Consider the following 14,687-nt stretch of genomic DNA (forward strand, 5'->3'; position numbering starts at 1 on the left):
TGTGTGTGTGTGTGGTGTAAACGTGTATAAATGTGTGTACATATGTGCGCCCCATACAAGCTATTATTACAGAACATTACAGAATATAGATGAATATATCTGAGAATATATCTCAAATGAAAATTTATCCTATCATCTTCAACGTTCGCAAAAAGCACAGAAACGCTCAATATATGAACAAAATTATCAATTAAATAATTAATATTAAAGTAATAAACTTTCTCCACAATGAGTATGATTACAAATAAAATATTTGGAGATAGGTAAATTATTTTTGTGATAAGTTTCAATTCATTAATTTTTTTTCAGCTTTAAAGATAATTTTATATTACTATTAACTTTAATCCTCGTTATTATATTCTCAAATAAAATATAGAAATAATCAAAATAATATCATAAGAACAATATCATAACTTTATTTTTTATAAGTTTATTTTTAAATTTATTTTTTTATATATCAAATGATGTCATAACGACGTCCTATGATATGACTATGAATAATTAATTATGGCTCTGTATTCTATATCTGGGATTCTGATTAAAAGCATGTACAGCAATTTTTCAACAGACTTTTTTTGCTTCCTAAAGGAGGTGATAAAAGGAACTTGATTTACAAACATTTTGAACACTTTCAAAATCGTGTATAACAACAAGACTTAAAACAATATTCAAAGATGATTTTTCACAGAGTTTCCTCAAGCTATTGTCAGAAGTGTATTGTCTCTAAAGGGGATTACTTTGAAGGATAATAAAGTCATTAAAAGATAATAAAGATTATTTGTATATTTATTAAATGGTGTTTATCTTCTCATAACATGCACCAAACTTTATTACTACGCCATATATATGAAGATGTACAATAATAATCAATTTGTAGATATCTTTCAATGCAATTTACAAGATTGCAGACAAAACATATTATTTCGCGAACATCAATAAATATGAAATATTTTGTATCCCAAAATTTTCATTTTTTTTTTGCAATATTAATTAAAATATTTTTTTATATGTATCCTTTTATTTTTTATTATATATAAATTTAATAATATTTCAATAATCAATATTATGAAAAAAATAAAAAATTGAGGATAAAAAAATTTATTTCCGTGTTATAATATAAATATTGACTAAAATATAATTTTTAATTTATATGTACAGTTCTTTATTCGTTTACAATCTATGTATTATGTATAGCATATTATAAATAGAAATAATACAAAATCCAAAAATATTTTTATGATAGGTAAAAGATTTACTTATCTATAAAACATTTATTAATTTTCATATTATGTTATATATATATTTATATATATATTTATAATAATATATTATACATACTACACAATTTGTAAATAAATAATTTTATATATATTTAAAAATAATTAATATTATAGCTCAAATAAAAATAAAATATTTTTATTCGCAATTTTTTTTCTTTTCTGTCATAATATTGATTAGATTAATTAGATACATATAAAATATTTATTAAAATATTTATTAAAATATTGTTTGATTTTGGATAACATATACATATACATAGTGGATATACAGTTGAATATTTTATTATGTCTGCCAACATCTAATATCTTTTTAATCACATAAAATTACTACACTTTCGCGATAAGTTCATATTTCATATCAGATATGCAAATTCCTATATGCACTTGAAAAATGCTTTTATGAAAATAAGAATTGGAATATGTAAGTCAAATGTAAGAAGAAAGTAAGGAGTCAGACAATGAAAGAAATAAGAAATAAGGAACAAGGAATAATAAATTTCAACCAATCAGAAACTATGGGTTGTGATACAAGTCGACACAAGTATCGTTTTGTCTTTGTTATTTATAGAAAGAAAGATAAAATGATATTTGTGTTGATTTGTGTCATTAAATGAAAAGCACTCTGTGTTCCTATGTATTCAGTTTTTAATAAGTTGCAATCTGTTATACCTTGTTTATTTATTTCTTGTTCCATTTGTATCTGAACCCTAACAGAAACATATAAATAAAGCTTCTATATCTTAGTAGCATAATTATTATTGGAACAATATTAATTCAATATCAGCTTAATATTGGCTCAATATATCCCTATGTTTAATTAATATGTCACTACTAAATTATTATTAAAGTATAGGAGGTGAAAATTGAGACAACAAAACGTTCCTCCCTCCCCCCCCCAAAAAAAAAATAAGTCACATTCGCATCATAATAGTCACGGATAAATTGAGACGTCATCGTAAAATTATCAAAAAATTATCAAATTGGATTATAAATCGAACGTAAGAACTGGAGAGTGATAGAAACTTTTAGAAGGCGAAAATTGAGATAACAAAATATAAAAGAGGCATTTATACAAGAGACGTTTTATTCTCCTTAACAAAAAAATGAAGTTACAGAATAATATCATGTCAGTCACGAGGTCTGTCTCATGCTCCAATATGTTTCGACGTGTTGCAATATGCTCCAATATGCTCCAATATGCTCCAATATGCTCCAACATACTTCAATATGCTACCAGAACTCCTACTACTCCAATGTATTCATTGGAATAAAAGTATATTGGAGCATATTGGAGCATATTGGAGCACATCGAAACATATTGGAGTATGAGACAGACCTCGGGATATTATTCTGTAACTTCATTTTTTTGCTAAGGAGAATAAAACGTCTCTTATATAAAGGCCTCTTTTATATTTTATTGTCTCAATTTTCGCCTTCTAAAAATTTCTATCACTCTCCAGCTCTTATGTTCGACTTATAATTCAATTTTTATTTTCACCAAGACGGCACCATCTTTCACTGGCGGGAAGTACATGCGTCTCAAAATATCAGCACCATCGAAAATCATTATTGCTTCCATTGGATCATTCCATTCATTATTTATCGTACGTTTCATAAATGAGAATGTTTTAAGCGCATGAAAAAACTTGGCCCGATGCAATTATATCGCTCTTAATCCAAACTTTGATACACATATCAATTACGTACCTCTTGACATGCGACGATCATTTACCTGCGGCCCAGCCGACAATGATTATCCATCACCATCTGTTTCAGCTAGCCATGCCATCCCGTTTCCTACATCCTTTCAGTTTGTCCCAACGTCTACTCTATTTGAGCACTCGCATTTCAACAAATTTACGCGATTTCTATTCGAAAATTAGGAAAAGATATCGCGCGCGCAAACACGACCGCGACGGCTTGGATTGCCATTCGAGAATCGCAAGCGGCCGGCCGGTTCGATAGTATCGAACTTCATCTGACTCGACGACGATATCACTCAACACTGCGCGTAATTATTGAATTGACGTAGATACGCAGCGTACTTCACGCTGTATGCTTGCCAGTGAATTAAAATTGATTAGAATGATTAGAATTACTCGGTGAATTCGACGGGAGACCTTTTGTTTTTTCTCGAGGAATCCGGAATTATTTTGGACATCGTATGCGGAAGTATCGTTCTTATGATCGGCCGATGGATCAACACGCGAAGAAAAATAGTGTATTCGAGGTACGTGGCACTTTGAGGTTATGGCGGCCGGGCTATCAGCAGCTGTCAAGTAACCGCGCGAGCGAAGAGGAATCTGCTCTTTTGTTGGACCGAACATAAAAATTTGCTTCTATGAATTAAGCGTCCTGAAAACGCGATTGTCTAACGAGGATTTTTAGACGAAATCGCAAAATGTGTTTATGTATTGTGCGACTTAGGATTCGCTACGCGGAGGTTATACATTTTTCATAGTGCGAACATTTCAACGCAAAAATTAATCGCGACGTTTTAAGTGCATTAAAAATAAATTAAAGTATTATGGAGTTTCGTTTAGAATATTAGATATTGAAAGGATCTTTTTCCTGGCGAAACTGAAGTAAAACAGGATCAACATCAGTTAATGGAAATATGACGATAAATAGTATTGTATAATTTAAATAGTATAAAATAAATTTAGCCGATTTTAACAAAATATTAAGTAAACTTTGATGATAAATTTAGGGGAAATAATCGAACATATTTAAAATATTGTGATAATTAAATCAAAAACCTATTCCTTATTTTTATGAATCTTTTATTTGCAAGTAACTTTTTATTTATCTGTTATGACGTGTGACTACTATCAAATATTTTCCAGCAAGAGATGTAGATGACACAGCGTAACACAGTGAATCGTTACATCCTTATTGTTTGGCAATGTTAAACAAAGCTGAAATGATCATTATATAAAGGACATGGCACACAAAAATTTAAGTAACAAAACCTAAGCAGTAAGCAAATTGGCTTATTACAATAGAGACCATAAAATTATAATTAAATTAGGGATTGAAATTGGATTCGAATTTAACCAATGCCTGTTTCTACAATGTAGTTTAATTTTAATCTTGGTTTAATTTACTCTTTATCTTTTTCTAATTCTTAACTGAAAAAGATTGTAGAATTAGTTAAATCAGGATTGAAATTAAATTACATTAGTAGAAACAGACACAAAAAAATACTGAACTTATGTTTCATGAACTTTGCTTCGATTGATTAAATTTCAATATAATCCCAATCTTTAGTCTGAGAACCGTGACACACAAAAAACTCAAGCAGGAAGACATAAGCAATAGCATATCCAACATCTTACTATTAAAGTAAAAGTTTTTCTATGTGCCTTACACTGTGTCTCATGCTGGAACCAATTAACTTCTTGTGTTGTGTTTATTTTTTCTTTTTTTTTCTTTAATGTAGAAAAAAAAATGAATTTTACAAAAAGTCTAGCTGAAAAGAATGAACTTATAGGCTACATTTATACTATCAGTGCTACTGTGTCCTTGTTTTATGTTTAATGAATGATAAACACAATAGCTCTGATAACATATTTTTCAAACACAATAATAGCTTAGTAAGCATACAATGTGATTTTTTTATTAGAAGTTTGTTTTTATTTGAGCTTAGTAAGTAAATTCTTTATTATACATTTATTTTTTATAGTTGAACTATTGTATACTCTTTATACTTAAAGTGAAGTAAATATATACGTTTGACATTTAATAAGAACAGAAATTAAAATTCTGTTATTTAGCAGTAAAAACAAATCTTATAATTGGTTTTTACACCCAAAATCTGTTAGTATACATTTTATACTTAAAGTAAAATAAATATTTTTTTTTCTTTTAAAATTTGGCGAAAATGAGAAGAAAGTTTTAGTGTAAATCCAGCAACAATAAAAAACAGATCTTTAAAAACGAAAAACTAAAGAACAAGAAATTATATGAAAAACTCGTTAAACTGCTTTTTCTGCCTGACGCAACCATATTATCTGTTTTCCTTGTAATGTGTGATAAGGAGCACTCCAGAGATATTTATACTAAAAAAATCAAAATATATATAATAAGATTCGTGATAGACAAAATACTAGTGTACAACAAACGATAAACACGATCGGTAACTAGAACATATTAATATCTAAAATTTATTATTAATTTATTATTGTAGTACTGAAATAATGTTTACTAATAAAAATAATAAGTCTGTTTTTTTTAGCCTTCTTGGTTCTTTTCTCTTCACTTTTAGAGAAAAAAAGTAAAAGATGAACCGTGCAAAAAGTTCAGCTAAAAAGAACATGTCTATAATTGTACGTTTTGGCTCTCTCTTTCAATCATTTTCAGCATGTGTGTATCTTAACAAGGTTGTGTACAAGAATGCAATACTGTGGATCACAAAGCGGTATGCTCCATGATTGAAGATGTCATAATTACACAGGCTTGGCATCAATATAGTAGATCATTTATCTGTTTTTTTATTATTTTTATTTTTGATTATTTTTTTAGTCTATTGACCCTAGATGAGTCCACCTTGTTTACTGTATTTAAATTTCTAACTATTTTTTTTTATATTAAAATCAAATTAATTTATTTACAGTGGAAATTATATCCACTATGTTGATACATAGCAATCTTTACGATTTTGACGTATCTTCAGTGAAACAGTATTTTGCTTTATAATCCACAATAAAATACATCTTTGACACAATTTTGTTAATACATACTGAAGATGATTTGAAGAGAAAGCCGAAACATACAATTATATTTTTATTATTGAACTAATTTGTTATTAATTTATTATTGCGTTTTAATTCCCGCGTGATTCGTATTTGCGATTTGTTGTATACTATTGTTTTAAAAAATTAAAAATCTTGAAGCTGTTTTATAATACAAATATAATTTTTATATTTTACTCGATATAAATGAACGTTCCTTTAACAATAAGTCTACAGTTTTTTGCTAGAAACGTGGTAGTCTCTTCTGCATATATCCATATATAAAATTTGATATTGATACCGAATGATCTATTAAAAAAAGATTCTCATGCCAAAAATATTCTGTGTGATTTGCAATTGCCTTCGTTAAGAGAGGTGACGATTTAAATAAAATCTAGACATGTTCTGTGTGAATCCTTGGCACCGGGTCTTTGGCACAAAGAACACACACGTAACTCTTTATACCACGATTGCTACACGAAGTTTTATATTATTCTACACAACTTTTATATTTTATGCTACACAACTTTTATATTATTCATGTAAATAAGTATTTAGATGAAGAAGCATAAATATTATTTTGAGACAGGTAATAAATTTCTTTTCGAAGTGATATAAGTAATAAAGTTTACGACATTTATGAAAATTAAATTGTTTTATTTTTTGTCAATAATTGAAATGTGTTACTTTTCTCCTAACAATAAGTCTGTAATCTCTTGTCAGAGACGTAACTCTCTTCTGCATACATTCGCAAATATGTATATAGGATCTATAGTTTTAATACTGATTCCAGACGGTCTGTTAGAAGAGGTCACAATGGCAATTGTTATAATGGCAAATACTCTCTCAGTGGTTTGCCATTATCTTCTGAGAGATGATCAAATAAAATCTGACATATGTATTCTGGGTGGATCTTCTAACTCGAATCTTTGGCACAAAGAGCAAATGCGCTTTCTATCGCTAACGTGAACTTTAAGGAAATACAATTTTACGTGAATGAATATCGATTTGTGAAATACAAAATTTTTTACAACTATCTGAACGTAAAAATGATATTGTGTACATTGCGGAACTTTGATAACATTATATGTAATAAGTACGTGATAAAAGATTACCGATCTTTATAAAATTATATTATTTTATTTTATACATTTTTTTATATTATCTTTTTTAAATTATTGCCTGTTATTTTTATATAATTTAAAAATATTTTAAAGATAAATTATATATACCAAGATTTATAATGAAAGAGAGCAATTTTTTAGTATTATATTAATAAATTACTAGATTTAAAATTCCCTCATGTGTTATTAATTCACAAGAAAATTTACAGATTATTTATAAAAATTTAGTAATTTTTTATAAAAACTGTACTAAAAAGTAATTTAACTCATACGTCATTACTGCAATCTCCTTTTCTCGCGGAATTATATAAATATAAGATTATTTTAGAATTATAATAATAGCATTAAAAGACTATAAGACTCGGTGGAATAAAAAAAAAGAAAGAAGAGAGCCAGGAGCTTGCAAAACCAACGGTGGGTCTAAATTAGATCCAACTCTAAAAACAGGCTAGAACAAACGTGACGAAACGTATCTTTCGCTTACGTAGCTCTAGTTACGCGCTCAAGTTTTCATCTTAAATAATAGACTATATAGGACACCTGAGTTGTAAGAAAACGAATCTGCCATCTTACTGGCAATATTATCCTTAATGAAATTCTAATAAACTTTCTGTCAACTTTTTTCTTTATACAGGTCTTATTAAATTTTTATTAACGTTAGACTAAAAATACGTTATGAGAAGTGGTACGTATTATAATATTGTCCTCATCACGAACAATTAATCTTAAGTATATTTTTTATCGACAAATCTAAATTATCTCTTCAATTCTGCGGATCTACTGATAATATTCAATTTATAAATTAAACATCAGACACGTAAAATTTAAATAATTATTTCAAAAAAATTTGCAGATATTTTTTTGGCTGCTCTAATGAATCACTTGGTTTTTTATCGCAGTATTGGCCGGTGATTCGCAAAAGGAAAGCTAACGAGGATGAGCCATGCGAAGGTACAAGAAAACTGCTTTGGGCACAATAAACTCCGTCGCAGGCAACTAGGAAAAAGCAGCTCACCACCGAATAAAATGGTGGGACTAGGCAGCGACGAGCTATTTATTTCGACCATCACCGATATCAACAATATGGAATTGGAAATCAACTCTGAAGACGAAAGCGATGAAAACGAAGAGGGCGATATACAGCGGCTGATACCGTTGGACAGCGAGAGTGTCGTATTTAGCAGCGGAAAAAAGGATAATCAAAGGAATGAGATAGAAAGTGCGGACGATGAAACCGTCTGGTCTATATCCATCCAGATGTTTATACCCTTCCTACTTGCCGGCTTTGGCATGGTTGCCGCTAGTTTGCTGCTAGACGTGGTGCAGGTATTAAAAATTGACTTGGTTCTGCTAATGTAGATTAACTTTAATAATCTCTATTTAACTTGTCTCCTTTTAAATTAAATCTAGAAAAAAATTTTTTAAAGTAAATTAAATTAAGATTAAAGTTAATCTACAATATATCGATTAAAGTGGACATATCACAGTCATATTTTTGAGGAATTCTGAAATATAAAATAAATAAGATACGGTGTTATCAGCAACTCGTTTCTCTTTACTAACAATAAAAACTTTTATCACCTCTCTCTCGAAAACTAATTAAACTTACAAATTATTTTCTAGTGCATATTCAAGGATAATAAATAATAGGATAATATCTAATCCTATGAATGAAACATTGAATTTTAGCATTGGCCAGTGTATCAAGTGGTATCCGAAGTATACATATTAGTTCCTGCGCTACTGGGTTTGAAAGGAAACCTGGAAATGACATTGGCCTCCAGATTGTCAACCCAAGCTAATCTGGGTCAAATGGATACGACAAAACAACAATGGACATTGGTTATGGGAAATTTAGCCTTAATCCAATGTCAAGCTATGGTAGTTGGTTTGCTGGCGTCCTTGGCAGCCGTGATCCTTGGTTGGATTCCGGAAGCTCACTTCGATATTCATCATGGACTCTTATTATGCGCCAGTGCCTTGATCACCGCTTCCGTAGCCAGTTTCGTCCTGGGCCTCGTGATGGTCGCAGTCATACTATTGTCGCGACGAATGAACATCAATCCTGATAATGTCGCTACGCCGATCGCGGCTTCCTTAGGAGATCTAACTACTTTAGCTCTTTTATCCTGGATTGCTTCTATATTATATAAAGCAATAGGTATAAATGATTGTTTTACTGTATTGTGCTTATTTGATTAAAAAATCGACGAATTTTTTAGGTAGCGCTCCGTGGGCGGCTCCATTATTGATAGCATATTGTGTATTTATAACTCCTGTATGGGGGTATATAGCAGCTAGAAATCCGTTTACTAAAGAAGTATTGGATTATGGCTGGACGCCTGTGATATCCGCGATGTTAATTAGCAGGTAATTATTTTTCCTTGCACATTTTATAAAAATTGAATGAAGTGAATGCGTGTGTCAACGAATAACATTGATTTTAGTCTTGGTGGACTGATTTTGGACTATACCATATCAAGCTACAAGGGCATAGCGGTCTTTCAATTAGTAATTAATGGCGTTGGGGGAAACTTGGTTGCCGTTCAAGCCAGTAGAATATCGACGTCCCTACATAAAGATTATCACACGGGTGTTCAAAAGACTCTCAACGTTTGCATTAGTCCATTCCACGCATTTTTTGCTAAAGGTGAATTTACTATGAACGTTTTTGCACAAGATATAATTACATGATCGTGAATTTGTAACAAGAAATTTTTAACAGGAGGACATGCGAGGACAGCTAGAGTATTGCTGATGATGGTGATACCAGGACACTTAATCTTTAGTTATACTATTAGTTACCTTCAGGCAGGGCATACCTCATTCACACCTATATTTATCACGATATATTTGATCGCTGCAATGTTACAGGTATAGAATATATACATATATATTTTTATATGAAATAATACTGACTAAAATTCAAAAAAATTATTAATACTTGCTTGTTTAATTTTTAGGTAATCCTGTTGTTATATATTGCGCAATTAATGGTTATTTGGATGTGGACAAGAGGTATGGATCCAGACAGTTCTGCGATACCATATTTAACAGCAGCAGGCGATCTTATAGGAACTGCGCTTCTTGGAATTGCCTTCCATATTCTTTATGCCATAGGCGACGGCGACTCTGACGTAGGAGATTGATCGTTAAAGTTTATACAATATTTTAAGTCCTTTATAATGTTACAGGTCACAAATTTTGGAACTGTCGTTCAAAAGACTGCAATGAGAAATCTGATTTGAATTTACAATACACCATTTGTAATTTAGGATTATCAGTGGCTATTGCTTTCGTTACAATGAGTTTTTCTTTAAAAAAGAAATATTTATTAATATTGATTCTATTACATAAAATATGAAATTGTCACGTGATTACAAAGATAGGAATTATGATTCGCTAATATTGATTCTATCATATTAATAATTACATTGCCATATAATTACAAAAATAGGAATTACAATTAATTTGAATCGCGACTATGCCAATAAATATAGGCCAGTATATATAAGTATACATATTTCATTCTACGCTTTAACTAAAATTTTCATCATACAAGATATTTTCTTAAGCTTCGTCATATCAATCATACGACGTATGTGCCTACATGTATAAACTTAGTTTAACTGTATATAATATCTAGTAGATATATATTTGTACACATATACATAGACAACACGTCAATCAGTTAAATATTAAATATAAATTGTAATATTTTTTATATAATTACCTATAGAGGAAACTTCAATTAACAATTAACTGCAATTCTCAATTATGGCGTTAAAATGAAAGATGTGTACTCTTTCTTTCTTTCTTTTTTTCTTTCTTTCTCTTAGTATTTTTTTCAATTTATTAACACTCGAAAACTTATAAATATATATTGTATATGTAAAGCTTAAACGGCTTGTATATATGAAAATTTTGTTTTTACATAGTTTTATTATCTGAAGCCCGTTTCTACTAGTGAAAAAAAATTGTTTATTTTCTTTTCATATAGTTCTGAGAATTTTTTCAGAATTTTTTAATAGTATTTTTTTATGATAAAAATAAGAAAATGCAATACTAAAAAGTTGATTAAAAATTCTGAAAAAATTCTTAGAGAAGATTCTATGAGAAGAAAATAAACAATTTTTATCTCTTATAGTTTTTTTTGTAAAATTGATAGTATTTGAGAAAAAAATTATTAAAGACCAATATTCGGCCATTTTTAGTAATTAATATCTTGTTAACTATTGCGAAAATTGCAAAATGGTATAAAACTTTTTTGTTCCCCTTGATTCATTCTACGCCCTCAATGTGGCTCTGACCTTACTTAACAGACACCCTGTTTATATATATATAATATTTTATTTTGAATGAAGCAAAATATTTGTAATTATATAAATTTATTTCTCTTGCCAAGATATATAATAGATTAAACAAGAGTTAAAATATGTACGTGAAAAAATAAAATTCTCGAAATATTGTCAGAGCTAACAAAAAGCTAAACCTTGTGATTGCAAATTATATTAATTAATTGCAAAATTATTTGTTCTACGAACTAAATTCAATTCGTATTTGAAATGAGAGATTATAACTAGAAAGAAGAATTAAATTAATATATTGCGAATTGGAATTTTAAGAGCAAGTTAAGGAACATGTAACTTAGAGTTCTGGATATCATCAAGAGTAGCGCATTCATTTTATCCAAGCAAATTCTGACAACATTTATTTATTGGCTCTCTTTTTTCGACCATTATTTTCAATTTACGCCCTTGATGACTGAACGACTGCGCAGAATAAACATTCACTTATTTTATTTTATTTTTTTTTAATAATGGTTTAAATTTGTGTTGACGATTCAACCGGGGCCTCCGTGTTCTTACTTCGATCCGAGAATTATATTATTTTTAAATTTTTGAAAATTTCGGATGTAACATCATCTTGGGGCATTTCAAATCACTTAGTATCCCTCAAACAAAAATAGATTGAAATGGATTAAATAGATTCACAGATTTTCAGAAGTCTGCATTCGCAAATATTGAAATGAATCCTTTTTAATCCTAATGCATTTTTATTCATTTAGGAATTGTATAAAGCACATCTCTATCTTTACAATTTAAAAAAAAAAATTTTAATTGTTTAAGTGCATTGTCAATACTGCTTAATTTAAAATTCTGAATAGGAAATATAGTTTTTCAATCCGATAAATCTAAAAAAAAAATTTCGTTTAATTGGATCTAAAAAGGTGAAAATGGATTATTAAGTGAATGCTACTAAAGTAGCCATTCAAATGAATTTAAATTGATAAAAATTTTAATCCATTCTCGTTTACTGAGTTTGACTTATCTCTTACTTGAAAAACTCAGCTATCTCAGCTTTATCCTATTTTTATTTTGTTATTAACAATTTCTTATCATATGCACTTTGAATCTCTCTTTTCATTGTTTTCCTTTCCATTTCTACTTCTCTTTGCCCCCCCCCCCCTGTTCAAGTGCAATTGTTCTAATCTCATAATTCTTGTCGTATTTTTTCTTCTTTAGATTTTAATCTTTCTTCCTCTTCTTTTCATTTTTTCAAAACTATTTGTATATCAGGCATTATACATCTTAAGGAAAGGTTGAAGCTGCTATTAATCTATCATCCAGTGGAAACTAAAAAAAGACCATTTTCCTAGTAACTCTGACAGTTTTTCCGCCATTAAAAAAAATTTTTTGTTTAACGTTTTACGAAATTATCTTGGAAAGGGGGATGTATAAATATTCGTACAGACACAAATAATTTATATCTTGAAAAGGTATACAAAAAGAAAAGAGAGAGAAGTAGATGACAGTATTTTATATTAAAAGTATAAATACACATATATTTTAATTTACGGGCACAAATATAATGTGAGAAATTCATGTATAAATATAATATATATGATAATATCTATGTCACAAAAAAGGGAAAGACCATGTAAAGGAGTTCTTTTATTATAGTATTATAATATATTAAATATCTTTACTCTTATATAATGAATAAAAACAATTCGTTTACTTAGCTTTGTAATGAGATTATCAAGAGTATAATATATAAAATATTCTGCAATCATTTACTAACAATGTTATGCCGGTATATTCACTATATTTAGGTGTAGTGAAAATGATATTAATATAATCAAATAAGTCCTTTGAAAAGTTACTGCAAGGAAGATACAGAGACAGATAATACTGAGACTTTATTAACATTTTCTAGTGCCTAAAACATACTGTGTTTGGAAATCTGAAGTATTGACACTGTATAAAAGATTTACTTATGTAATATACAAATATAAATTCTAGCATAACGATTTGTTATGTTTATATGAGATAATAAAGTCTCGATATACAACTGGCATTTTATCATTACTTATCTCAGACGCACGCAAAAAAATAATAAAATTAAGTTGAACCGTCATAAGATAATGATTCAATTTAAAATTATCTGAAGTACTCTAATATCATTATTAATCTTCTATATCTTAAGTATTGAAGTTCTATATCTTAAGTATTGCGTGTGCCGCTATATTTATAACGGACAACGAAAGTGGAAATGTCAAGGGCTACAGACAGATTTATTATTTTACAGACAGACTATGTTTGCAATCGGACTACATTACATTATAATTTAATTGTTTCAAATTTAGTTGATATTGATGTTATATTATTCGTTCGATTTTACGCGTGAAGTTTGTTTTTTACTCAAGGATCACAGAGAGAAAAAAATTTGCTATGAACGCTAATCCTATGCTATAACACAAGTGACAAATGCTATTTGCAAATATAGAGATCACAAAATTATTTGCAGGTGTAACAAATACTTATTTTTTTGTACGCTACATTTTCTCGCTACAAAAATTATTTATAACAAAATTATCTACAACATAAAATATTTGTAAAAAATACAAATTTATTTGCTAAACAGTAAACAAATTTAACAATAAAAATAATTTTGCAAGTTTTTTGTTTTCATAGCGAAATTATTTTTCTCCGTGATGTCTTGCCTGTCGGATGAAAACTCAGCGAGTTTTACAAGGATGGAGTAACCCAAGCAGACCAAAAAATAATTACATCAAAATGGCTCCAAAATGGAAGAAATGGCTCCACATTAAAAGTCACTTTTCGATGAGTAACGATTCATTTTACCGTCATTTTGACGTTATGGTGATCGTTTTGATGATCAGTTCTCTGCTCGTGAATACTTTTCCAATTTACGCATAATAAAGGTACGCGTGCACCAGCCGCGACACGCAGGAGGACCCGCACGTCTTCTCGGCCGCGCTCGTTTAAAGCCCCGTCGCACATCCTCCCGCTCGTTCACGCTCGTAACCACCTACACCGTAATCGCGCGGTACCGTTCCTTCGTTGTGTACGTTTGTACATGTGTATGCGTGTGTTTGCCGGTTCATTCATCCACGTCGCCGTATTCGCGCGTACGTGCACGTGCACGAGAGCCGCGTTAACACACACTCAGACACACTCGCACACACGCACGACGGCGCGGTCAACCCGTCGACGACTCGCGCGGTCAAGCCCGACGACGGCGAC

The 14,687-nt window shown here is 29.8% G+C and overlaps 1 protein-coding gene across 3 annotated transcripts in view; it reads left to right on the forward strand.

Annotated features, from left to right (window-relative positions):
• LOC108752309 (solute carrier family 41 member 1-like) overlaps positions 1-10,433 on the forward strand; it is a 10,638-nt gene extending 205 nt beyond the window's left edge. Inside the window, exons 1-7 of one of the 3 annotated variants that reach the window (XM_018493060.1) lie at positions 3,321-3,510; positions 8,037-8,463; positions 8,827-9,298; positions 9,360-9,507; positions 9,585-9,787; positions 9,863-10,011; positions 10,101-10,433. In XM_018493060.1, coding sequence (XP_018348562.1) covers positions 8,074-8,463; positions 8,827-9,298; positions 9,360-9,507; positions 9,585-9,787; positions 9,863-10,011; positions 10,101-10,286 — 1,548 coding nt within the window. In that variant the 5' untranslated portion in view covers positions 3,321-3,510; positions 8,037-8,073 and the 3' untranslated portion in view covers positions 10,287-10,433. Of the gene's footprint in view, positions 1-3,320; positions 3,511-5,401; positions 5,419-8,036; positions 8,464-8,826; positions 9,299-9,359; positions 9,508-9,584; positions 9,788-9,862; positions 10,012-10,100 lie in introns of those variants that run through there. The other 2 variants (XM_018493062.1, XM_018493061.1) reach the window with 2 other exon arrangements.
• The last annotated feature ends 4,254 nt before the right edge of the window (positions 10,434-14,687 follow it).

Source organism: Trachymyrmex septentrionalis, unplaced genomic scaffold (genome assembly GCF_001594115.1).
Source record: "Trachymyrmex septentrionalis isolate Tsep2-gDNA-1 unplaced genomic scaffold, Tsep1.0 scaffold6, whole genome shotgun sequence".
Lineage (NCBI taxonomy): Eukaryota > Metazoa > Arthropoda > Insecta > Hymenoptera > Formicidae > Trachymyrmex > Trachymyrmex septentrionalis.